At 45.9% G+C, this 26,950-nt stretch overlaps 1 protein-coding gene across 7 annotated transcripts in view; it reads right to left on the bottom strand.

Moving 5' to 3' along the window:
- Positions 1-26,950, bottom strand: part of KIF21B (kinesin family member 21B) — a 110,062-nt gene that overhangs the window by 7,514 nt on the left and 75,598 nt on the right. For 2 of the 7 annotated variants that reach the window (XM_053244835.1, XM_053244838.1), the window contains exons 17-32: positions 26,811-26,879; positions 25,840-26,069; positions 25,498-25,645; positions 25,200-25,394; positions 24,432-24,533; positions 23,211-23,376; positions 22,108-22,168; positions 21,722-21,779; positions 21,454-21,537; positions 20,433-20,638; positions 17,603-17,677; positions 17,287-17,400; positions 15,910-15,948; positions 11,742-11,878; positions 9,718-9,898; positions 539-703 (exon numbers count right to left, since the gene is read on the bottom strand). In XM_053244835.1, the coding sequence (XP_053100810.1) occupies positions 539-703; positions 9,718-9,898; positions 11,742-11,878; positions 15,910-15,948; positions 17,287-17,400; positions 17,603-17,677; positions 20,433-20,638; positions 21,454-21,537; positions 21,722-21,779; positions 22,108-22,168; positions 23,211-23,376; positions 24,432-24,533; positions 25,200-25,394; positions 25,498-25,645; positions 25,840-26,069; positions 26,811-26,879 (2,030 nt within the window). The remainder of the gene's footprint in view (positions 1-538; positions 704-9,717; positions 9,899-11,741; positions 11,879-15,909; positions 15,949-17,286; positions 17,401-17,602; positions 17,678-20,432; positions 20,639-21,453; positions 21,538-21,721; positions 21,780-22,107; positions 22,169-23,210; positions 23,377-24,431; positions 24,534-25,199; positions 25,395-25,497; positions 25,646-25,839; positions 26,070-26,810; positions 26,880-26,950) is intronic. The other 5 variants (XM_053244839.1, XM_053244841.1, XM_053244840.1 and 2 more) reach the window with 3 other exon arrangements.

Raw genomic sequence — 26,950 nt, 5'->3', positions numbered from 1 at the left:
TTCAGGCATCTGCTGCCATGCTGGTGATGTGGGCACGTGAGCCACGGAGCCCCTAAGAGACTTCGATCGTTTGGGGGAAGGTAGGTCGGATCCTGCCTCCCCACAAGCTCCCCATTTGGTAATGTGAATGATCTCTTTATCTGGATACTTGAGTGGCTTTGGCACTGCAAAAGCCTCTTGCCAGTCCCTTTGGAATGATTGCACATTTGAAAACAGGCTTGGATTGTGGGCAGGCGAAACCTCTCCTCTCCCCTCTCCAGCAAAAGCTTCCTAGTGGCATTTGGTTGACCACAATGGGAAACTGGATTAGATTGTCCTTTGGCTGGATTAGACTGTCCTTTGGCCTGATCCAGGAGGGCTCTTCTTAAAAACTACCAGAAAGAATGCCCCTGGCAAATCTTCCTTTGCAGCATGTACGTCCTTCCACAAGATGCTTCCCTAGATCAGGGGTCCCCAAACTTGGGTGCTAGATTTTGTGGACTGCAATTCCCATCATCCCCAGTCACAATGCCCCTTGGTTTCTGGGTTGTCCTCTGACCTGTTCAACTCCCAGATGCGGACAGAGTTGCCAGTGGCAGCATAAATCATGGTTCCAGTGGGATTCAGTGCAATCTGGTTGATCTGGTGCTCGCCTTGCACACTGGTGATGGTGCGGGTGGTGGTCCCAGCACAGGCATCTCCTGAAATCACCTGGCCTGATGAGCTAATGCAGAGAGAAAAAGAGAGGGGCTAAAAGAGATCTGAAAAGCTGTGGACGATTTCACAGCAGCATGAAGGAAGTTCAACTGAATGGCAAGAGAGAGTCTGGACTTTCAAAGCAGAGCTTGAAAGGGTAGCTTCACCCACTTAGGTAATGCCAGCACTTGGTCAGAGGCCACGGTACTTTTTGAAATCCCGGCACTAGGAAGAAATGGCGCATTGGGGACTCAATGTGAGGGCTTCTTCTTGATGCTGCATCCAAGGGTATCTCATGTGTGGGTTATGCTCTTCTATGTGACTTTAGAAGGCAGGACTATGCAAATTAAGTTAGATTTTTTAAGGCTGGGAGGAGCATGACCCCCCCCCCACACACAGTTCTTTTAGGACCAGAGACGTTGAGCATCTCTATAAAGAAAAAAACACTTTCATGTTAACTAAAAGACCAGCAAATTGAACTAACTGGAACTACCTATGGTAAACAGGAAATGTTTTGTGGTACCTGTCTAGGCTAGGCTCCGATAGGACAAAGAAGTTATAAAATATGCAGAAGCAAGTCAAAGCAAAAAGAGATTACCACTTCAGGGTATCCCTGTAAAGTAGGTGCTGGTGCTGCAGGGCAGGTCGAGACGCTCTTGGATGCAGCAGCAAGAAGCAGCCTGCACGGTGAGTAACCAATGCTCCATTCTCTGCTGCTGCAGTCGAAGGGTGTCTCACGTGTGGGGACATTCCACAGCCCTAAGTCCAACTAGGGAGGGAGCCCCACACCTACTCTGAAGGGAAACCCTGCTGGAGTACACATCTCCCAAAAGATGCTTGGGCAGAAGTGAAGGCATCCAACTTGTGATTGATTGATTAAGTGCTGTCAAGTCGGTGTCGACTCTTAGCGAACACATAGATAGTTTCTCTCCAGGATGATCTATCTTCAACTTGGCCTTTGAGGTCTCGCAGTGGTGCATTCATTGCTGCTGTGGAGTCTATCCACTTTGCTGCTGGTTGTCCTCTTCTTCTCTTTCCTTCAACTTTCCCCAGCATTATAGACTTCTCAAGGGAGCTTGATCTTCGCATAATGTGTCCAAAGTATGATAGTTTGAGCCTGGTCATTTGTGCATCGAGTGAAAACTCTGGATTGATTTGTTCTATGCTCCATTTGTTTGTTTTCCTGGCTGTCCATGGTATCCTCAAAAGTCTTCTCCAGCACCAAAGTTAAAAAGCGTCAATACTTTTTCTATCTTGCTTCTTCAAAGTCCAGCTTTCACATCCATAGAGTGTCACAGGAAAAACCACTGTCTGAATGATTCTAACTTTGTAGGTATAGACACGTCATGGCATCTAAATATCCTTTCCAAGGCCTTCATTGCAACCCTACCAAGTGCTAGTCTATGGCATATTTCTTGACTGCTGGATCCTTTACTGCTGATGGTCAATCCTAAAAGGCAGAAGCTATCTACCACCTTCATTATCAGTTCTGAAGCTCATTGCTGTATCCGTTGTCATTAGTTTAGTCTTGTAGTGCTTAGTAAAGGTAGATGGTGCCGCCGGGCGGTTGCTCTGCAAATATCCAGTACCGTGGCATTTGTAGAGAAAGCCGCAGAAGTAGATGCAGCCTTGGTAGAGTGGGCAGACACCTTAGTGGGCACCCTGAGGTTTTGGGACTCATAGGCTAGAGCTATACATGCCTTTAACCACCTAGCCAATGTTATGGGAAGGCCCTCCATGTATATTGATAAATGTTCTTAGTGAAGGTGCACCTGGAAGCGAGCAGTGTATTAAGCATCTTGGCCAAGTAGCCGTGCTGTTTCAAGATGTGCCGCTAAGTTTCCATGCAGCTAGTGAATCATTAGCCATGTGGCTAATGGATCATAGAACAAATCAATCCAGAATTTTCACTTGAGGCACAACTGACCAGGCTTAAACTATCATACTTCAGACACATTATGCGAAGATTTCTTCCTTGAGAAATCTATAATGCTGGGGAAAGATGAAGGAAAGAGAAGAAGAGGACGACCAGCAGCAAGCTGAATGGATTCAATTACAACAGCAATAAATGCACCACTGCGAGACCTTAAAGGCCAAGTTGAAGACAGATCATCCTGGAGAGAATCTAGCTACAGGTGAAACTCGGAAAATTAGAATATCGTGCAAAAGTCCATTAATTTCAGTAATGCAAATTAAAAGGTGAAACAGATATATGAGACAGACACATTACATGCAAAGCGAGATAAGTCAAGCCTTAATTTGTTATAATTGTGATGATCATGGCGTACAGCTCATGAAAACCCCAAATCCACAATCCCAGAAAATTAGAATATTACATGGAACCAAGAAGACAAGAATTGAAGAATAGAACAATATCGGACCTCTGAAAAGTATAAGCATGCATATGTATTCAGTACTTGGTTTGGGCCCCTTTTGCAGCAATTAATACCTCAATGCGGCGTGGCATGGATGCTGTCAGCCTGTGGCACTGATGAGGTATTATGGAAGACCAGGATGCTTCATTAGCGGCCTTCAGCAATTCTGCATTGTTTGGTCTCATGTCTCTCATCCTTCTCTTGGCAATGCCCCATAGATTCTCTATGGGGTCAGGTCAGGCGAGTTTGCTGGCCAATCAAGCATAGTACACTGTATACTTTTCAGAGGTCCTATATTGTTCTGTTCTTCAATCCTTGTCTTCTTGGTTCCATGTAATATTCTAATTTTCTGAGATTGTGGATTTGGGGTTTTCATGAGCTGTACGCCATGATCTTCACAATTATAACAAATTAAGGCTTGACTTATCTCGCTTTGCATGTAATGCATCTGTCTCATATATCAGTTTCACCTTTTAATTTGCATTACTGAAATTAATGGACTTTTGCACGATATTCTAATTTTCCAAGTTTCACCTGTATGCTTTGGCCATGATGTTGTCTGTGCATGGCGACGTAGAACAATGGACTGGAACTCCTGAAGAGCCGTGCAGATCACCCTGAGCTTCAGCCAGTTGATGCTCCTCTGCTGACCATCTGCCTTGGGCTGACCACCGGAGACAATGAGCACCCTAACCTCTCTTGCTGGCATCCATGGTCACAATGACCCTTGTGGGGTCGAGGAATTCTTTTCCTACTGAGAGAGGAGGGCCTTGCATACCCCGGCCTCCAATGTGAGCCTGCATTCTGCAAGCAGGAACAATGTGTCTTGTTGTGTGTCTATGAGGACCCCCAGGTGAAAAAGTTGGTGTGCTGGGCGCAATTGGCTCTTTTCCCTGTTGATCAGGAAGCCATGATTTTCGAGCACCTGTGGAGGAGACTGTAGGTCCCGTTGGGCTGCCTGTGTTGACTGAGACTGTATGAGAAGATGGTCCAGAAAAGCATAAATCCTCATGCCTTGGAGGCAGAGATAGGAACAAAGGAAGCTGCCATATATTGAGTCAGACCATAGGTCCATCTTGCTCAGTATTGTCTACAGAGACTGGTAGCAGCTTCTCCAAGGTTGCAGGCAGGAATCTCTCTCAGCCCTATCTTGGAGCCTAGATGCTCTTCCCAGAGTGGCTCCATCCCCTAAGGCTAATATCTTACAGCACTCACACTTCTAGTCTCCCTTCTGTATGCAACCAGGGCGGATCCTGCTTAGCTTAAGGATGCTCAATCACCAGAGACAAGATCTTTGTAAATATGCATGGGGCTGATGACAGGCTGAATGGGAGAGCCCTGTACTGATAATGGACTCCTACGTAGAGGAAATGCAGCAAGTGGAGGCTGTTTCGGTGTATAGGCATGTGTAAGTATGCCTCCTTGAGGTCTATGGAAGAAAGGAGATTGTAGTGCTTCCACAATCAATCTTAGGGATTCCATGAGGAATTTCCTTCTGTGCCACTATTCCCTCCAAGGCGTGCACATGTGCGCTCTCACATATTTTCTGATGTCCATGCAGTTAATTTTAGGTCCCGCTCAAGTTGAATCAGGAAGGCCCCATTCTGAATGCATGTGTGCACACACTGCTTTGATACTGCCACCCAGAACAAAACTCATTCTGCACATAGATGAAAAAAAATCAGAGAGAACACAGTTCTGCGCACGAAGCGGTTTAGGTGTTTTAAGTCCAGCACTGCCCTCAGGGAGGTGTCCTTCTTGGGTACTGTAAGATTATGGAGTAAATGCCCATGCCCTGCTGATCTAGTGGGACAGGTTCTATGGCTCCGATAGCTAACAGGTATTGAATCGCCCCTTGCAGGCCTTGGTGTTTCTGTTGAAGGCGGGAAGTCAGAGTGGGAAGTAAGCAGTGAGGCTTGGTCAACTTTATGGAGCAGCCCTCTTTTACGGTTGTAAGAACCCAAAGGTCTGAGGTGGTACCCTCCCAGACGTGCCAGTGTGAGGAGAGGCGACCACCTAGGGGCGCACCCCCCAACCCCCCGAGTCATTCCTGTTATTTAGATTGCTTGGTTTGGGCGCTGAAAGCTGCTCTACTACCAAAGCCCTGTCTGGTGGGTCTAGATCTGCCCCAGTAGGGACATTATTTATTTATTTAAACATGTTTATACCGCCCAAAACTTGCGTCTCTGGGCGGTTTACAACAAAATAAAAACAAAATAAAACATTCATTAAGACAAAAATGGGGGTGGGGTGGGGGAACACACACATTACAACAATTTAACAATTTAAAATAATATTTTAAAACAGCATTAAAACCAATTAAAACAACATTAATTAAAAGCCTGAAGAGTGAATTGTGAATTGAATCTACTGCCCCTGCCCCCAACAGGTGATCTAAAGGGACAAAAGGACCGAGACCCCCAAGGACGGCGGTCCTGCTTCCGTAACGAGGATGGCATGGTTTTCTTATTCTTTGACTCCACTAAGATCTCTTTTAGGGCCACATCCCCAAACAAATTTTCCCCATCGAAGGGAACAGCAGAAAGGTTAGTTTTGGAGGCCGTATCCACCTGCCAGTATTTTACCCATAAAATTGCGATGGCCCACCACAGAGGGAGTGGCTGCCTGGGCAAATCGAAGGGAGTAAAGAGTAGCATCTGCCATAAAGGCTTGTGCCTTATGCAACTTTAAAAGTATTTTCCTCAACCTGATTGGGTCAGAGGGAGGTTTCTGAATCAAGTCATCTAGCCAGATTAATGATGCTCTAGCCATCATGGAGGCAGCTACAGCGGCTCTCATTGACAATGCTGTGGAGTTATGCACACGTTTCATGGCCACCTCCATGCGTTTGTCTGCAGGGTCTTTTTGAGCTGATTCCCTGTCCCATGTCAGAATGGAAACAGAAATCATAGCTACAATGGGGGCATCCATAGGGGGCGTATTGAAAATCTCCTCCCTTCCTTCTGGAATGCATACAGCTTGTTTGCTATAGTATTAGCCCTTTTTGAGCAGGAGAAAACTGTCCATTCTCTTTTAGCTGCTTCCACAAATTGTTTAGGAATTGGCAGGGGCGAAATATGTGACTTTGAACCCGGGAACACTAGCACACTTTTACTCAGAGGCAGGATTTCTGAGATGCAGGATTTAGCCCCAGGACGTGTACAGTCTTTGACATGAGCAGGGCCATGTCTATGGGCTGAAAAAGCCTCTGTGGTGCCTCTGAGCTCTCAGGTTCATCACCCTCTGACCATTCCCCCTCCTCTCTTGGTTGATCAGGATCATCTCCCCACAAGAGGTCTGTAGGGAGTCCTGGGTTTTCTGGTGAGGTAGGTTCCTCATCAAGTGGAACAACAGGTATCAGTTCACCTGGGGGGTCTTCCTGGAGGCCTTTGAGGGGTTTCAGTGGGTAGGTCACCCGTCTCCCTAGGTAGTGGGCCCCTGGGATTAGGGGAACCTAGGTCAGAAAGCTCAGATGAATGCACACACTTATCTCTGTGTTTTGACTTAGATCTCCCCTTTTTGGCTTTTTAAACATGTTTTCACTTCTTCGCTTTTTAAGGGGCTGGCCCTTCCGAGACTGAAGAAGTGGTAGAGGATGAGGAGGAAACCCGCTTGGTCCACTTGCTTTTTTTAGACCTCAGTTGGTCAAATTTTTCAAATGATTTCGCCAATAAATAAATATTTAAGAGAACGTCTTCTTCGCTATGAATCACACTGCCCATTGAGATCATCTGGAAAGGCTAGTCTGCAGTTGCCACCAGCTTGTCTGGTGGCTACTTAGGGATGGGCCTTCTCCATTGCTGCCCCGAGGCGTTGGAAAACACTTCCTGCTGAAATAAGAGCCTCTCCATCTCTTACAGCTTTTAAAAAGGCAGTCAAGATGCATTTGTTCACCCAGGCTTTTAATTAGATGTTGTTTTAATTGTGTTTTTAATCGTTTTAACGTTTTACATTTTAATTGTTGTAATGTGTAAACCGCCCAGAGACTTGAATTAAATAAATAAATAACTTGCAAATAAATAAATCCCCGAACCACGTGCCCCCAGTGGGTGGCATGTCCCCTGGCATCTAGGAGATGACTTCACCCACTGGGGTAGGTTGAGGGAGTGTGGATGCCCCCCGAAGGTCCCGGGGTGGGGGAGGGAAAATGACCAGAAGACCCAACTTGGGCTGGGCTCACTGAATGGGAAGTCGCTGCCACCACTGCACTTCTGATAACAACCATGTGCATCGTTGTAGCCTTGGACACCACTGGGCCTGCTCCCGTGCCTTCAGGCGCCTCGATTGCCTTTTGCAACTCCGTTTTCCTCTATGCCTTTTGGCCGCTGGTGGAGGTCATAGTTGGGACTTCTGGGCCTCAGTGTTCTTCTGCACTCCCCACAAGGCTTCTCGGAGCATGTGGGGGTAGCGGGGCTGCAGTCATGGATAGCAGGCTGCCCATGGGGCTGGCAGGAAGCGGCAGCAAGGTCAGTGCCTGGGCTGCTTCCCCACCCTCCAAAATGGCGGCTCTTACTCTTTCTCACTCTGGAATGCCGCCCGTCAGCTGTTTGGCAGGGGCCAAGCATTCCATGGAGCAAGCTGGTGAACAGGACCTCAGGGGCGGGTTCCTGGCTGCTCTAATGGCCTTTGGGAGGCCCTGTTGCCATTTAGTACCCTCACATGGAGTACCCTGGTTGCTCTTTCCATGCAGTGAAAGAGCAGAGAAAAACAGTAGAAGCACAGGGGTGGGGTGGGGTGTGGATGAAAGTGAAAGAAGCAAACTGGAGCTTTAGATAGACAGACAGACAGACAGACAGACAGACAGACAAAAAGGAGTACAGAAAGAGGAGAAGAAAAAACCAAAGAGCCTAAGAAAAGATCAAGAAAACTGACAAGAGCTGAGGAGAAGCTGCCTTAGAGCCAAGCAGGATTAAAAGAACAGGAGGGGTCATGCTCCTCCCAGCCTTAAAAAGCCTAACAACTTAATTTGCATAGTCCTGCCTTCTAGAGTCACATGGAGGAGCATAACCCACATGTGAGACGCACTTGGACTGCAGCAGCAGAGAATCCATTCCTCATGTACATACTAAACCACAATATGAGATGTACTGACTTGAACCTACTTTCTCTTAGCTTCCTCTTCAGTAAGGGGTTATTGAACAACATAGGTAGGGGCAGCCCAATGGGGTCAACATAAAAAGACTTATGCCACACTCCTTCTAGCCAAAACCAAGGTCTACATAGGTATTGGAGGATTGAGTGAATGCAATCTGGAGACAGAGCCGCCTGGCTGCTGAGTAAGGAAAGGGACTTGGATTTCCAAAAAGCATTTGTTAAAGTTGCCCACCGAAGGCTCTTGAGTAAACTTAGCAGTCATGGGATAAGGGGACAGGTTCATGTGTGGGTCAAGGATGTGCAAGCAGGTTTGACCGTTGGGGGTTAAAACGAACCATCCCGTTTGGTCCAACCCCGGACTGAACACCCACCGACTGTTTGGCGGGGGGGTTGCGGACTTTAAAAAATCCCCCCCCCCAAACTTACCCCCTTTGGGATAGTTGTTGGAGGTGGTGGTGGTGGTCTGCAGAGGTTCCCCCTCTCCCCATTGGCCTCCCTTCATGCCTATAACGGCCAGCCTCTGCGTGGTCTGGGTCACGCAGAGGCCAATTGTGCAGGCGCGGTGGCCTCCAAAATGTCCACCGCACCGGAGGGTGAAGGCCCGAATGGGCTGGTATAGGCATGAAGGGAGGCCGGCGGTGTGTGTGGGGGAACCTCTGCGGACCCCCCTTGCCTCCAACAACTCCCCCGAAGGGGTGAGTTTAAAAAAAAAAAAAAAGGTCCGCGAACCCCTCTGGATCAAACTGAACAGGGTGGGGCGGGGTTCGAGGGGGTGCCAGACCAAACTGGCCCGGTCCAGTTCGGGTCTGGTCTGGTCTGGTCCCGAACCGGACCAGCCAGTCCCATGGACACCCTAGTGTGGGTTGGTAATTGGTTGAAGGACAGGAAACAGAGGATAGGAATAAGTGGACAGTTTTCACAATGGAGGAAAGTAATAACTGGGGTTCCCCAGGGGATCTGTACTGGGACTAGTGCTTTTTAATTTATTCATAATTATTTTCTATTTATTTACAAATATTTATATACTGCAAAGGAGGACTTTGTAGTACTGGAAAAGATGCAGAAGAGGGCAACAAAGATCATTAGGGGCCTGAAGCACCTCCCTTATGAGGCAAGGCTACAGCAACTGGGGCTTTTTAGTTTGGAAAAGAGGCGACCATGGGGAGACATAATAGAAGTATATAAAATTATGCATGGAGTAGAAAGAGTGGACAGAGAAATTTTTATCCCTCTCACAACACCAGAACCAGGGATCATCCCATGAAACTGAAGGCCACGAAATTTAGGACAAACAAAAGGAAGTACTTTTTCATACCACACAATTAGTCTATGGAATTCTCTGCCACAGGATGTAGTGATGGCCACTAGCTTAGATGCCTTTAAAAGGGGCTTAGAGAAATTCATAGAGGACAGGTCTATCAATGGCTACTAGTCTGGTGGCTAGAGGCCAACTCCAGCCTCACCTCCTGCCTGTGGGCTTCTCAGAAGCATCTGGTGGGCCATTGTGTGAAACAGGATGCTGGACTGGATGGGCCTTGGACCTGATTCAACAGGACTGTTCTTAAGTACTTACGTCAGGGTGCGGATACACTTTGCAGAGTCCCGGATGTCCCACACTTTGATGTAAGAGGTAGAGACTGTGAATACCAGGCCAGAGTGGCTGCAGTACTTAATGGAGACTACATTGTTCGGATGACCCTTCAAAGAGGCAATTTCCTGGCCAGTTACCAAGTTCCACATTTTGCAACTCCGATCTTTGGAAAGAAGAGAACACTTAAAATCACCCCAGCATTGATCCTCATGCCCACCTCTGGAAACCACCTCCCTCTGCTAGGCAACAACGTATGTCTTCAATGATACCAAGTTTTTCTAACTCAATTTTAAACATGAATATGCAGTGTTTCAGATAGGAAACAACCATTTGCTATTTGAACATTAACTGATTGGTGCACATTTTCTTGTTTTTCTGGACAGACACAGCCTTCATAGAGACACATTGGCTGCCATTTGCTATCTTTACCACAAAGAAATATAACACTTGGGTTGCCTTGTCTTCCTGTGTATTCTAGCAATCCTAGAAAATGGTGCGTGTACTTTATATTTTAGAGATCACTTGCCAATTGCTACTATAAATTATACCTGCGTGTGGCTTATGCCACTCAAAACCGCTGCATGGGCAGCAACATCAGGAACTAATTCCTTTGACTCAGACTGGCCCCAATATGTATGTGTGTGCACACATGTACATGGCAGAGTGATGCTGTGGGGGCTGACTTGGCAGCCACTTCTTTATAGCAGTTAAAGATATGAAGCGCTGTGCAAGTCAATAAATGCACACCTCAGTCTACGTTTAAAAAAACCACACATGTGCACCGTTCATCGTATAACATTGGTCACTATTCAAAAGGTGTTGCATGTGCCTAGCTATGCATGGCAGCTTGAAAAGCATGTGCATGAATTTGAATGCATTCAGCTGAACACACGTGATGGAAGTTGCTATGATATCACAGAGATGCTTAAGCCACCTTTCAGTGTCTTTTGTGAAAGCAAGCCTAACAGTTGATTTTCAGAAACAATTAACATTTCTTAAAATGCCAACTCTTAAATGGAACCTTAACTACATCTGACTGGGCTTTCTGGTTTTGCTCACTTATAGCCAGACTAATGTGTGCCATCACATATGGCAGTATGTGTGCCATCAATACTGATCTCCACCAGGTGGAGCCAGAGGAGTTTCTGCTTTCATTGTAGAATTAACAATGAAACAAAAGCAGTAAGAACACACAAGAGCAGTCAGCTAATACTGAAAGACTCTCCTAAAAAGGGCCACCTTGATCTGCCATCTGAAGGCCAACAAAGTAGGAGTTATGTGAATTTCTCTGGCGTGGGGGTTTAGGTTCTTACCACTGCAGAGAACCTAAACCTTGAACATCATAATTTAAACATGGCAGGCGGCACATGGAGGCTTAAACAAATTAAACTGAAACAAATGCTTCTTGTACTAATGCTCTAAATGACAGGTCGTAAGCCAATGTGTCAACCCAAATGCACGCAGTTGTGTCTCACCAGCACTGCATATCATGGTGACCATTGGCACAGAAGTGAAAGCACTGTATACATTTGGGCTGATGTCTGGGGTTAAAAAGATTTTGGGTCCCCTCTCAGGTATGGTCTGAGGGCACAAGATACAGCTACCCGATTGAAGTTATGTAGGTCTAGGTCTGATCAGTGCCAGATGGGCGACAACGTAAGAATCCCAAGCACGCTGCCTTGAGTTCCATGGCTGCTGGTCCATCAAGATCAAGACTGGCAACATTTACTGGCCACAGTTTTCCAGGATTTCGAAGAGGGGTCTTTTCCAGGAGAGGCCAGGAATTGAACCTGAGACCTTCTGCATGCATAGCAGGTGCTCTACCACTAAGCTATAGCTCCTCCCTTAAGGCAGGTGGGATATGAAAGTAGTAAATGAATGTAAGTATTACGGCTTCATGAGTGCCAACACAGAGAAGTGCTTTTCAGCAGCCTCCGTGTGGGGGTTGTAATGCTTAAAGCAGCCCAAAGCCACCAGAATCAAGTCTTGCCCTCTCTTGCACACACCTTTGGATCCAGTGAATAGCAACTCGTCGGTAGCATCCAGGCACAGAACAGGCTTGGTGTGTCCTTCTGCCATGGAAATGCACTGCAGCGGGGCTGTCCGGGCACTCCTGGAACCACCCACTGGGTTAATGATGCCCCTTGTGTGGGAGAAAAGAGAATTACTGAGAGAGATGCTCCCCTGAAGCAGGACCAAAAAGCCATTCCAAGAGCAACCTCTTCATGCACCAGGGAATTCATGCTGCTCAGGAGACATGGTCCGGTTGAAGGGCACAACCCACATCAAGCTTCCAGAAAAAGACAAGCAGCCAGCCACATGCAGGATCAAGCTGAAGAGCAGACCACAAAGTTCTGGCACAATCTACTGCAATATTAGATGAGAGCTGAGGTGCTCCACGCTGAGCTTAAGACCAGTCTGTAAGATGAGCTATTAACTCTGACATGTTTATTGGGCCTTGGATGTTCATGTGTGGGCTTTCCCCTAAGTTAGCATCAATAGCTCTAAATCATTACATTTGTATTTCCTGCTTTGCCTCTGAAAGGTTTCCTGTGCAAGGCTAGAATGCGGCTTAATGAGGACAGCCCTATTCTAACTCTCATTCTTGAACAGCAGGCCTAGAGCGGCATCAGCCTTTGCATGTATATGAAATCTATTTTGTTTTCATTGGTTTCAAAAGACCACAGTTGTTTTAAACGTTTACTTGGTTCAATGAGGGTATCATGTCACCTGCTCAAGATACATGTTAAGCTTAAGAAAAATGGGGGTGGGGGAGGCTTATGCCTTGACAAATTAAACCTCCACTCTGTAGATGCCTCCATCTATGTAGTACATGACCTAAGTGTAACATCCAGTGGCCAGCACAGAAATCTTCCACCCAGATTCAAATGTTTGCAGTAAGCTTAGAAACAGGCCTGTAGAGTGCATACATTTCCTGATTTGAACACATGGTACAATCAGAGTTAAACAGCTTGCCTAAAAGTCACAAATGAGTGAGTCACAGCCGGGAACAGAGAATTATTCTTCCCATTATTCTTCCCTGTCTTGAATCTCATCTGCTGGAACCAATTCAGTCAGCGACTGGAAAAGGTTTTGAGCCAGCAGGTGAGAGTGGGAGGCATGAACATGGAAAGCCAAGAGGATGCCAATGACCTGTCTTCATGCTGAAATGTTCCAGTTTCTTCTGGCTGTGAACTGCTGGCCAGTCAGGTGGGAACAGGAACACTACAGCAGTGCGGAAGGAGGAGACTACTCCATTTCCACAGAAGGAATGGCAGAAGAACCTGCCCTGGTTCTTCTGTTCCCTATTCCTGTGGGTGAACAGGGCAGACAGAAGGGAAGGTGGGGGCAAGGAATTAGAGTAGAGAATGGAATGCAACAGCTTTTCCCTATGAGTGATTGAGAGCAGGGCTGCACAACTTTGGCCCTCTAGCTTACTTTGGACAACTCCCATCATCTTCAGCCACAATGGCCAATAGTCAGGGATGATGGCAGTTGTAGTCCAATATCTGCAGAAGGGCCAAAGTCATGAAGCCCTGGTTTAAACCATTTCATAGCAGGAGTGGGGGCAATGTTTTTGGTTCCTGCATTCAGATCCTGGAGCCCTTCACCTTAACAGATATTCTTTCAGGCATGTTGTAGGCATTATAAAAAGTAAAGCTCCAAAGCAATTTGGAAAAATCACAAACCCTTAGCCTTAAACATTCAGTTTGGTGTGGCTTTTGAGGAGTGGATGTCAAAGATCTAGGTTTCACTAGATACCAAGAGCATAGCTTTGGCAGGCATCACAGTGCCTTACTTGCAAGAGGCCTCTTCCTCCATTGCAACTGGAGAAAGAGACAGCCAGAGTAGAGTATAGTTTTCAAAGCAACTCCTGTGAGATCCCTAGGATGCCTGCAAGAAAGGGTGCACACATCCTAGGGTGTGCCAGGTATGGATTTTGCCATATCAGGAATCTGCAGCACAGACTAGGATTAGTGCTTCTAAGGCCTATCAGCCCCTCAAAGCCACCAGTATCTCTGGCAGTGATTAGGACTGACTCTTTTACTAGTTCTGCAGATTTCCACACCCATTGTTGGCACCCAGCAACAATGCACAACTATTGCACGCATGTCCACTGCTGGCTTATTAGGAGACATGGTCAGGCTCATGAGAACCAGAAGGACATGGCTTTCATTCAGCTGCTTTGCTTCCACAATGCCAGCTGGGTGATGGGATTTGAGGGGGAATTACTGATGAAAGCAAATAAATACAGTGAAACAAGCAGCAGAGTCTGTTATCAGCCAAGTAGAGGACGAGACATGGCAGTTGCCAACTCCCCACGGGGAACATGACCCTGATATAGCAAATGTGGAATCTGAGGGCGAAACAACACATTACCTTAATGCACTTGGATCCAATGTGCTTAGTTTCTCTCTACTTGATAGCAGCCACACAGGGGGAGGGAAGAATCCAAAAAGGAAACCTGATTGGGAGAATAGCTTGAACCTTTGGCCCTTGCCATGGTTCTAATCCAGATTATGGCCCCACGTGACTACACTTTGCCTCAGGAGAAAAATTCCCATTGCTACCAAAGGGGACTTTCCTCCTTAGACAAACAGCAGCTGTGGAGGGTTTCCGATCTGGATCAGGGCTGTAGTAGGGGGAAAGGGTTAAAGCCACCACTCATACCATGGTCCAGAACACAGAGAATGTGAACATCTTCTCAGTGTATCATGACAAGGATTTTCCAGGAATCCTTGGCAACCCACAACAATTTCAGGTAATAGGAGAGCAGCAGCTGCTGCAAGCACCCAATACAAAAGGTATATCTAAAATCCACTGCCATTCTCAAAAGGATGCACAGCTCCCAGTTGTGCTTGAGTATTTCTGGCAATGAGGCATAGCTAAGAGTAACAGATTCTCCCCCCGGGACTGGCCTAAACTTTGCTTTATATCTGAGCTTTCAAGGAAGAAAAGAAAGGCTTTGCTATTGGCACAGTGTGGCCTCAGCACAAGACCCAGTGACCAGAATTATTGGTGGGGTTTATTATTATGCACTCAGATCCTCCCAAATTCTGCTACCAGAATATCCATAATATAAAGCAGGAATATATCATGCAAATCCAAAGAGTATGCATACATTTAGCTTCCACAACAAAGATTTGGATTTTTCAAAAGGGGAGTTGCCTGACCCCGATGTGGAAGATTAGATGCCAGCTATGTTACTGCTAGCAGCTAGGAAGCAAACAGCCTTTCTAAAATTATGAGCTAAAAAATTCTCAAACGTTTGGCAACAATATCTAGATCTTTTTGCTCGTTAAGGTTTCTACCTTAAAATTTCACCTTGCATCACTACACTTAATGAAGAACAGGACGTTTTTTCTTTCTCATCTTTCTCTTTTTGTTTTTGTTCATGGGTGGGGAAAAGAAATTATAAGTAAAGGAACTGCTCTCTGTATGTTCGGTATATTGTTACTTGTTATAGGAAAAACATTCAAACAAACTAATAAAAAGGGGTTGGGGGGTTGGACTTTTGGGCCAAAGTGATAGAGATGTGGGATCCTGGGAACAATACCCTGCACAGAAGCACAACTCATAAGATCATTGAAAAGGGACGGGGAGCTACAAGTCATGGAGAAGAGCTCTGGCTCTGAAGAGGACCTGCCTGCACATTTTCCAATCTTTTCCCATGCCTATGTGTGCTAGAAACTGCTCAGAATTCTTAAACAAAGAAATGCCACCCCTCAGATTCATAAAATCACATACATAATTACAATGCAAGCAAACGATTGGGTCCTCATCCTGCTTACTGCTACAGGCATGCACAAGCAGGGTGTACATGGTTGGTCCAATCCAACCAACATGCCACAAGTCGGCAGCTGTTAAGTCTTGGGGGAAAGACTGAGGCTTTCAGAGACACGTGTGTGTTGGTGAAGATGCTTGTATGACTGAGTGTAATGCAGGAGCAACCATAGAACAGAAGCAACCACATGGTTCCAGGTGACATATGAAGGTGAACCTAACGTTCTGTAGTCGCCTGAGACAGCAGATATAGCAGAGGTAGAAGCAACACAAGGAAACACCACACAGGGTTTGATAACGTGCAGGTTTTAAATGCGGCGGGGGGCGGGGGCGCAAGAATGAGAAAAAGAAAGGCAAGAAGAGTTATATAATAAATAGTAAGTTTTATACCTCAGCACCTCCGAGACAGAGGAGTCACTGTCATCAGACCTAGGGACAGAAAATTAGCAGGATTATGGGTAATTAAAAACCAGGAGAAGGAAGGGCAACAGCAAAGTCAGAAAAGGGAAGGTGGTTATTGCATCCAAGCTAGCAGGGCAGACAAAAGGAAAGCAGACCACAGACAAAAAGGGCTCAAGAGCAGAGGGGGCAGGAACAGAAACTTTCTGAGATTTTATTAGGCATCATCCCACATACTTGGCAAGCTTATCTTAGCAGCCTTAAGGGCTCAACACTTGCTGTAAAAAAAAAATATTTAAAGCAGAGATTCTCAGGATGCCGAATGCTGTACTATATTCCAAATTCTAGCTCACGTGTGGTTTTTGCACAGAATCAGAGAGCATGCACAAACTTGAAAATCCTTGGGCAAGGCTACTGGGAAGCAATGGATGGCCAGCTTCGGAGCACAGTCTACAGTGACTCCCATGCCACCTCCATATGGGGCTATGGACACAGAAGTCATCCTACATGAAGGCACAACTGCAATGACTGCTGCCTGCTGGGTCCCATCAGGTGATTTTATATGAAATTGTAACACTCTGCCAGTCCCTTTGGGCTCAGAGTGGCCTCTTAGATAAATCGCATTGACTCAACTGTAGTTAGGTCAATAATACTAGAGTTATCATTCAGGAGATCTTGTGAATGCTGCAATGTACTCCAGGGAAAACAACACATATTTATTCAAAAGTCAACAGGCTACTATTTGAAAGGCAGGAGCCACAAAATCTTATGTGAGGTCTTGCCCTTTTTATGAAGCATGCTGATTAACCAGAAGGCCTGATAAATACACAGAGATGTTCCACTTGCTATACTGGAAAAGGCAGGCTAGGCTTCCCAAAGGGTAGTGGGTGGCCCATTTGGGCTGCAGAGACAAGGTTGGAAAGAGCTTCCTCATGTCTCAACACCAACCCAATTCCTTAACATACTGGGGAGGTGGAGCGACTTTAAGAACAGTGGAGAAATGGCAAGATTTTTTAGCTGTACATACTAAGGTTCCTGGCCCTGGGACTGGGTAGAGGACTTCAGTTCAGAGGACCTCATAGGCCACTGTCATTCAAGTTCTGTGCACGTTTGAGGAGGTTTTAAGCTGACTTTGTGTAACTGCACCTAATGGTCTTGATGGAAGGGGCAAGGTGCTAACTCCAGAACAAATGGGGTAGTGCAGCTTCCCAAAGGCCAAAGAAGAAAACAGACAGTTCTAGATGCTAAGTAAAATGAGGCGTGAGGAGAAGATAGCTGTAATGTACAACTGCCACTTTCTCCATTCATTTTTGCTGTTGATTTGCTTGGGGTGGTACTAGTCTCCCTGAGTCTCACAATTGATCTTACTTGTCCAGTGCTGAGCCCTGGCTCTGGTTGCTGGTGAGGCGGGAGAAGACATTGCGGTCATTCCGTGGCCTACTAGGAGGGGACGAGGGAGGAGTGAATCCAACATCTGGGGTCCTATATGAGAGAGAATGATGCAGTAATTTATCCCAATTAGATACTCATACCCTCTCTGGCCCCTTGCAGCTCTCATCTTTTCCCAGCACCATTATATTTTCCACCAAAGAGCAATTATTTCCTGCATCAAGAGCAAAGTATAAGCATTGTTGTCAACTGGACAGGCAGTTGGTCAGACACACTGTCTCCTTTATACACCCACCTGATAGGCTGACCCCGATCATAGGACTTTCTCCTGGTGAGTGGTGATGTGTCTGAGCCACGGGACTGCCTAGGGCTAGAGAAGAGATAAGCAATTACTCTTCAACAAAGTTGGGATACCTCACCTTTGAGCAAAGAATGAGAGTAGTGAGGTGTTGTTCAGATGGCTCTTGAAGCAGATTCAGATACTGTATTCTGCAGGGTACAGGACGGCCTGCATCACTTCAGAATGTACATGGTGGGGGGGAAACTTATTTTAAAGCACCTCCACATCAAAATATCTTTGTATATACACAAAATGCTACATCACATATCAGGAAGACTGTGGTAGAATTCTTGCTGCAAATGCTAACTTTGCATGTGCAGAAAGATCTAATGTGGGAGCTGATTCAGACACATATTTATTCATTCATTCACCACCCTTCCTGAAGTGACTCAGGATTACATTAATGTTTTGATTACATTAAAATCAAAAGCACAGAACAAATAAATTAAAATCAAGGAACATTTAAACCAGATTAAATCTCAGTAAAGGTAAAACCAGATATAATTAAAGACAGGCTGAAGAGGTGGGTCTTTATGGCTCTCCTCTCATATTCACAGGGAGCGCATTCCACAACTCAAGAGCGACAACTGAGAAGGTCCCATCCCAGGTCGCCACCAGATGAACTGGTGGCACCTGCAGATGGACCTCTCCTAATCATATTAATGAGTGGTGGAGATCTTGTAGAGAAAGGGTCAGGTAACCCAGACCTAAGTCACTCAGGGCTTTAAAGGTAATAACCAGCACTTTGTATTTTGCCCAGAAAAATAATCAGCAGCCAGTGCAATTGTTTAAGAACATAATGTGGTCTCTCTGGGATACCCCAGAGACCAACCTGGCTGCCACATTTTGAACTAACTGAAGTTTCCAAACTATGCACAAAGGCAGCCCTACATAGAGCGCATTGCAGTAATCCAAACTGGAGATTATTATTTATCAATCATATTTTTACACCACCTGATATTTACATCTCTAGGTGGTGTACAAAATTTAACACAATATAAGAAGTCACAGATCAAAATCCACAAAACACAATAAAAACAATAGCATGAAACAGTTATAAAAACAAATCATTAAAATTTGTTACCAGTTGCTACACTACTGTTTTCAGGTCATTCTCCTCAAAGGTATTGTTGAATCAATCACAGCTGGTAAAAAATGCTCCTGGCCACAGCCTCAACCTGAGACACCAGGGTGAGACCTGGATCCAAGACCACTCCCAAGCTATGAACCTGTTCTTTCAGGGGGAGCGTAATTGCATCCAGAACAGGAAATTCTAACCTGTCTTGCACATTATGACCCCCCAACAAGGAACACCTCCATCTTGTTTGGATTCAGTTTCAGTTTATTATCCCTCCAGCCCATTACTGCCTGTAGGCAGGCATTTACGGTAAGGGGCTAATGCCATTTCTGGATATCGATGATACATGATCCCTTGGGTCCAGAAGGACCACCATACCAACTGAATTTGTTAAATCAGGGCTGCACAACTTCAGCCCTCCAGCTATTCAACTACAATTTCCATCATCCCCAGTAGCCAATAGGGATGATGGGAGTTGTAGTCCAACAGCTGGAGAGTTGAAGTTGTGAAGCCTTGTACTAAATGCTTGAAAGTTAGGGATGTGCACGGAACCACGGAGGAGTGGTCTGGCACTGGGGGGAGTGTGTCTTTAAGAGGGGCGGTAGTACTTACCCCCCACCGCCGCTCTTCCTCCTCTGGCGCAGGACTTTCCAAAAACGTTCTTGGGGCGGCAGAGTTCCTCCCTGCTGCCCCTGCCCCCGTCGTTGTCTTCAAAGAGTTAAAGTAGAAAGAGCTGGCGCTACCCATGTGCCCTTCGCGGCGCGCACACGCCAGCAGCGGAGACAAGCGCGCGCACGTCACGAAGGGCGCATGCGTGGCGCCAGCTTTTTCTACTTTAACTCTTTGAAGACAACGACAGGGGCAGGGGTGGCAGGGAGGAACTCTGCTGCCCCAAGTACGTTTTTGGAAAGTCCAGTGCCGGAGGGGGAAGAGCGGCGGCGGAGGGTGGGGGAGTAAGTACTACCGCCCCCCCTTAAAGACACACTCCCCCCCCCACCGAACCGCTGGAATTCCAGACCGTTCCGGAGGCCTTTTGTATGGCCCCGGACCGGTCCGTGCACACTCCTATTGAAAGTGACAATGATTCTGGGGACTGGGAATGTTGATTCAGCACCCCCAACTTCCACAGAACAGCCACATTGGTGTTTTAGCCTGCACTCATTGCTGCCTGCTCACATGGCTGATGGCAACCACTACAGTCTATGCCGTTTACACCACCTGAGATTCTGCACTCACTGCAGAATCATCCTGAGGGTGAAAGGTCCATGCCTTTCATGTTCTTCTCAACTTAACTAGGAGCACAAGATGCTGTCATCTGCATGAGGCCTGGAAGGAAACGTTGGAGGGAGAATATCATGAGCGTGAATGAAACATGGAACCAGAAACCACCCATGTTGCTGCTCCTCCAATAAGGCTTTGTCAGCAAAGGAGGCAGCTGCCTCTGGCTCCAGGACCATGCAGTACTTTCTGTTTCCCTTTTGCCTGCTATTTCTTTCCCCACCAACTCTGTATGCAAAACACAGAAGTAGTTTGGGTCACCAGGAGGATTACTCGAAATATTGTCTGCAGGAGTGGAGGCTAGCTGTGTCTAGTTATTACAGAAGTATTGGGTCTCAACTTTCCAAAACAGCCACCTTCACTCCAGTTTGTCCAGTAAAGCCAATGCTAACACTACCATGTGGCCAACGTTTGCACTACCATGCTTACAATGTGCTTCCTCGTGTGGGCAGGCTGATGGTGCGGGAGACTTTCTCCTTGTAGTAAGGATCACGGATGGAAAAGCCAATTCCGTCCTCTTTGATCTCCATGAGGGATGCCAGTGACTTGGTGATGTTCTTAGTGGAAATGTCCAGTGGTGGTCCTAGGCACTCTGCAGACACAGCCTTCATCTGGCCAGATAGCTTGGGCTCCCCCTAAAATAAAGCCCCAAAAATAGCACTGACCAACATGACAAATGGGGAGCTGTTTCCAGGCTGCCTGTGGCCTGTGGTACTCCCTCCTCACCTGGACACATTCACTGTAGTCTTTTCAGTGCCAGGCAAAGTCAGCCATGTTCTCTCAAAGGTTTTTTTAATATCAATTAGCTGTGGTTTTATTTTCCATGCAATTGTTATTAATTGGCTGTTTTAACCACACATTTTGTTTCGGCTGCTGTTACTTATTACTGTATGCTGTTAAAAACAACAATTGTAATACATTTAAAGTTAATCTTATAAGCCACCTTGATATGAATTTGGAAAAGGTAGGCTATAGATTCATAAGATCAATATACAAACATACATTCTGAAGGAAGCTAAAATCTAGCACTTCTTGGTCCCTTTCATCTCAGAAACCCCCGGACTGCACATCTTGTACTCTTGAAGTCTAGACAAGACCTTGTCACCTCATTTTCAATTTAATGGGGCCAACAGCAAGCACTTTGCATCACAAAGCAGCAGTTGCTATGAGAAGGAGCACTAGTAAAGTCACTTTGCTCCTCATTCCACAAGGCCAATATAGAGGCACTCATTTGAGCAGCAGCCCCAGGGGGCATTTTCTCTTGGTAAGAGGCTTATTTAACAGAGGAATGGCTGGGAGAGACACATCAGTCCAGCTCTTTGTTTTATTTCATTTGTTATTATAGGAGAAAGATAAACCTGCAATAGTGTCTGGATGGATAACACCTCTTTGTTGGCAAAATGCAGTACAAAGGCTATTTGGAGTCAAATAAGAAATGGGGTGTACATACACATTGGGACTCTCCAATAGTCAAAAAGCCAAGGGATAGAAACATAGCAGAGGTCAATTGGCTTAGATGGGCAAAGTCCCTGGTCTGGGCCACAAAGGAAAGGAAGGGAGAGAGACATAAAGTTACTAGAGGTGAGTATATATGACACAGTTTAATAGAAAATGAGCTGCCACAAACATGGTTATACTGAGATATGTGCACGAAAAATCCATAATGGTGCAAAAATGATAGAGAAAATTCAGCATTTGAACTTCAGCTTTCAACTTACCCTGCACTTGAAGTCATCCTGACTGGCAGAGCCCTTCATAGAGAAAGACTGAGAGAAGCTGTAGGAAACAAGGAGAGTTCAGTGCATGCAGATTGCCAGAAAGAAAGAACCACAGAGGGCACAACTGCCCCCCCACCCCAAGACACTCTCCTCCAAGCAGAACCTCGGGTCTCTCTCTCAACATGTCCTTTTCATTCTTCCATAGCAGAAAGATATGCTCATCCCAGCATTCATCAGAAAAGAACCATGTAGGCTCTTGACACCTGAGCTGACCTTTTAGGCAGTTCTGCTGGTCCACAGCCATAATGTCATTCCACCCACCCTTTTATAGACACAGGATCAAGGCAGATAAGCAGTACACATTTGCCTGCTCTGGATGGACTTACCTGCTTTCCGAGGCCAAGCTGAACTCAGAGACTTCCTCATCTGTGCTGGCATAGCCATTCTCTGTGCAAGGAAACAACAATCTGGATCATATCCACTGGCACAAGGGTATTGTGCCAGAAAGAAAATGCCCAACCTCTTACTGGTTGGGCATTTGGCACAGAGTGTGACCCTCCCTTGTGGGAAGCAGTGGTCTTGATATTAGTGACTTGGTCAGGGGAAAGGTTGCCAGGATATCCTCAAAATACATACAGTGTAGCTCTCAGTTCTAACACTTTCCAATGTATCTGGCAAAAAGTACTCATGTTTTGACTCTTTGCCCTGGGTTCATCCCAGGAGACACAAAGGCACAACTTTAAAGCAGTCTTCACAGCTGAAGGGTACCAAATCAGAGGGAGATTTAGATAACCATGTAGTGACTATAATTACTACATGGAAGCCTGGCTGTTTGAAACTCTTCCCATGTTGGCCTTTTCCCCACAAGGAGCCAGATGATGATATCAATATAAGCAAAACTTTGAAGGGGAGGAAAATGTCAAAGTGCTGGTTTTATCCTTTAAAACCCTAAACGGCTTCGGACTGGGTTACCTGAGAGAGCGCCTTGCCCTATATGTCCCAACCTGGTCCTTAAGATCTTCTTCGGAGGCCCTCCTCCAGGTGCCCCTGCCCAATGAGGTGAGATGGGTGGCTACTAGGGAGAAGGCCTTTTCGGTGGTTGCACCCCATTTATGGAATAGCCTCCCCAGTGAGGTTCGCCTGGCTTCATCACTTTGTTCTTTTAGACACCAGGTAAAGACTTTTTTGTTCACTCAGGCCTTTTAAATTTTGATGTGATTGTAACTGATTTTTTAAAAAAATGTTTTTAAATTGTTTTTGTATTCCCGCCACCACCACCACCCCGCCGCCTTTTTGGGTCTGTTATGATTTAATGTGTGTGTTTTATCTCATGTTTTAATGTTATATTTTAAGCTGCCCAGAGAACAATTTGTTATGGGGCAGCTAACAAAGATGATGATGATGATGATGATGATTAATATAGGAGTGCATTGCTAAGTGGATAACATATTCCACCCAAAGAGTCAAAAGAAGGACTTCACACTCCCACCTTGCTGCACATTGTGGATGAGTGCCTGTAGCTCAGGATGGGATTCTGCCTTCTCCCGCAGGGCATCCAGGATGTGGTGATTCTGGGAGGAACCAGTCACATCTGTTTGTCTCAGCCGTCCTTCCAGCAGGCGGATCTGTGCTTCTTTCTGTGCTACTTGCAGGCTCTGTTAGCAGCGAATGGAGAATTAGATGCAAGAACATCAAGGAAAGCTCTCTAGAGCTTGGGCAAGGGGGAGGGGGTGTTCTGGATTCAACCTCTCTGCTATTTCTGCGCTTAGCCATGCCCTCAATTTATCATATTTTTATACTGCCTGATATATAAATCTCTAGGTGGTGTACAAATCCCAACATTAAAATCTCAGGTTAAAATACATAAAACACAATAAAAACAATATAAAACAAATTATTAAAATTCTAATTAAGAGCATGTGAGAACTGGAGAGTCTTGAGGGTCTTCCTGAAAACAAACAGAGAAGGAAATGCTCTTAGTTCAGCAGGGAGCATATTCCAAAGCCCTTGGGCAGCTACAGAGAAAGCCCAGTCCTGAGTCGCCACCAGATGAACCGGTGGCAACCGCAACCGGACCTCTCCAAAAGATCGTAAATGGCAGGCGGGTACATGACAGAGTAGGCGCTCTCTTAAATATTATGCCTGCTAATGGGGCTCTGTGGTCTTGTCCATGGATTCTGAGGTAAGAATGTGCTCCCTGTCCATGTAAGAGCCTCTCTATCTCTGGCTGCCTTCAAAAAAGCACACACCTGTTTTTTTTCAGGCCTTTGCTAAACTATTCTTTAAAAATACTTTGTTAAAACCATTTTTAATTTTTATATGGATTTTAAAATTGTTTTAATTGAGGGTTTTTTTAGTGCACACTGCCTTGAGATTTAGGTGTTAGGCAGTTTATAAATGTTAAGAAAGAAAAAGAAAAATGCAGTCAGGCTGTGGTCATGTAAGTCCAGTGCAAGCTTAGCCAACACCAGAAGTTTTCATTTCTCAATAAAATTTATGGTTGAATAGAGTACACATAACTTAGAAAGGGATTTAGCTCAAACACAGAGACTGTGTTTGAAAATGTACCCCATCCTACAGTAACCTATTCTAGTAGTTCACTACCCTCATCAACAGCAATCTACACCCTATATTTGAAAAGGCTGAACTGTGGCCAAGTTGTTATGGATAAGCCGTGGCTATCAAATCACTAGTTGCTTTTTTGACCTACCTTGTCTATGGATGCCTTAAGGAAATTATCCAACAGAAGTCGTGCCTCAGCCAGGGAACAGGAGCTGATCACCACAGAGGTGTCAGTAGAATCCAGTTCTTCCTAAAAACAAGAAACATGTAGAGGAGGGAATAGTAGAATGAGAAAGTCTGGGAAAGGACAGTTGTTCTTTTGCTGCCCAAGATGTTAGTTTGGTTGGCTCCCTGATGAAGTGGGGGATCTGCAGGCAAGCCTGCTCCCACAAGAGACTCATCCAGTAGGTTTGTGCTTGAAACTTATACATTATCTACCCTGCAACCAAATCGTATGCACTGTGGACCATGCAGAGACCTTGTCTTGGAGAAGTCTACAGAACACCAATTTCAATTGAGTATGGACACTTTGACACTGATTTCAAGTTCTCGCATCTCCGAATTACATAGCCCCACTATGTCCTAGGAGGGACATAAGAGGAAAACCAACAAGCAGTTAAAGCAGCTTCAAGACACTCCAAGGTCCACAGGACATATTATTCCAACTGTTAGCCTTATAATTGCCCACTTTTAAAGAGCACATCAAAACAGTGAAAGAACCCACTGAAAGAAGGGTTATTCTTTCACTGTTTTCTTTTCAGAAGAGCTGAAATTTGAGTTAAGAACAGAAAACCTTAGCTCCTCCTGGTCCATGAAAGGCACTTCATTAAAGGGGCCTATCCAGACAGCCTCAGCTCATCACTAACCCCACATTCAAAACTAGAGCATGCCCTCCCCAGGCACAGATGGGACGCACCTTGGTTTCCTCAATCTGCATGATGGTGGCCTGGCAGTCAGAAATGCTGTCGTTGATGTAGTCAATATTGGCTGCCAGCACTTCTATCTCCTCATTCAACTCATTCAGGCCTTTCTGCTCTTCAGGGTTCTCAGTCTGCAGTTTCTCTCTCTTTCCCAGAAGCATCTCCTGCATCAGCGACAGCTCCTCACGTTTCTGAAAGGGAAGAGGACAAGGTGGAAACTTTCTTCTCAGTCAATGAGGCCCCCTGCCCAACCTTCACCTTCTGCCTCAATGGGAGCCAACCACTTTCCTTTACCTTGATGAGCCGCTCCATATCCGATTCCAGATTGATGACTGTCATTCTTTGCATGACGATGTCAAAGACACGTCGCTCCAGTGACTGCCACTTAAGGCGGGCTGTTTTGCTGAAGGTCTGGTTGACCCCTTTTTTTGGAAACTTCTTCCTGCAGAGGGAAATTATGCAGTCATAAGAATGGAACAAAATGATCTTGCCATCACCCTAAACACTCTGGGTCATGCACACAGGAGGCAAGACTGCCCTTGAAGGGATTTCCTTCATTTGACAGAAGTGCTTTTAGATACCTTTCTTGGGTTAATCTGAACTGTGACCAAACTGCTAACTTGCCCAATGGCTGACCTGATGGTCCGAGTCCCATTTATGGAAGAAGGAGGATCTCCCAGAAAGGTGTTGATTTTCCGATTCCACTGGCGTACAATGCTGGAAACTGAACGAGAACTGGATTCTGGCTCTGAGGAAGTGGTGCTAGTGGAGACCTCAGCACCAGAGTCCTGCATGGCTAACTTTCGGTTCATCCTCCCAGCAACTCGATCAGACATAGGCTTGGCCAAACGACGCAGAGCAGAGACCTAGATAACAACAAAAACCAGTTTGAAGAATAGAAATACAGAGGTGGGATCAGATGCCAGGAAGTGATGTTATGTAGAACTGGCTCCAAAGTGCCAGCTACCCAGTCGCCAACCGCAGCCCTGGCCATCACACATATGAAAGCAGATCCATTGAAACCCAAGGGTAAGGTCTCAGTTCAGGGTATCAAAATGAAGGCAGATGGCTTAAAGGAGACACTCCTTTTTGAAGAGACTAGAAATTACCCAGGATTGGGTGAAGTTCTCAGTAGCTCTAGACATGTATGGCAGAGTGTTATGCAAATCAGCAGAAGACAGCTACATAAAAGTTCAAGTATTCTAGTAAAGCAAAGAACCATCTTGGCAACCTTTACTAACCAAGGCTTGAAGCAGTGCAACAGGGTCCAACACCCAGTTTGCTGGGAGGGAGCAGCAGAATTGCTTTGTTCGAACAGCAGCTGGGGGAGCTTCAGCATTAGCAGAAAGATGCTGCTCTCATTCCTCTTTACTTCAAGCAGGCTCTCAGATGACTCTTGAGTGGGAGATTTATTCCTTGTTCGGTTTACTGAGCTCTCCAGTTCAAGAGGCTATTCATAACTGGTAAAGCCAGCCACACCCAAGAAAGGTTTTCAATGTGGCAAAAAGGGGGGTGGTTTTAGAAACAATGCACTCACCTTCCCTGCAGACAGTAAGGCTACAACTCACCTCTTAGGTTTCCCTGCAGACAGTAAGGCTACAACTCACCTCTTGGGTTTTCCTGCGCAGGACAATCTCCTGCTGCCGCTTCTGAGACTCTAGTGCACGAATCTGAAACTACAGACATAGAGGGAGGAAAGAAGATTGTTCATTAACAAGATCCCAATGCAGGCAGAAACAGACAGATG

The sequence above is a fragment of the Hemicordylus capensis genome, chromosome 4 (assembly GCF_027244095.1).
Source record: "Hemicordylus capensis ecotype Gifberg chromosome 4, rHemCap1.1.pri, whole genome shotgun sequence".
Classification (NCBI taxonomy): Eukaryota; Metazoa; Chordata; class Lepidosauria; order Squamata; family Cordylidae; genus Hemicordylus; species Hemicordylus capensis.
The sequence above is the reverse complement of the archived record's forward strand: the minus strand, read 5'-3'. Positions and strand labels throughout refer to the sequence as shown.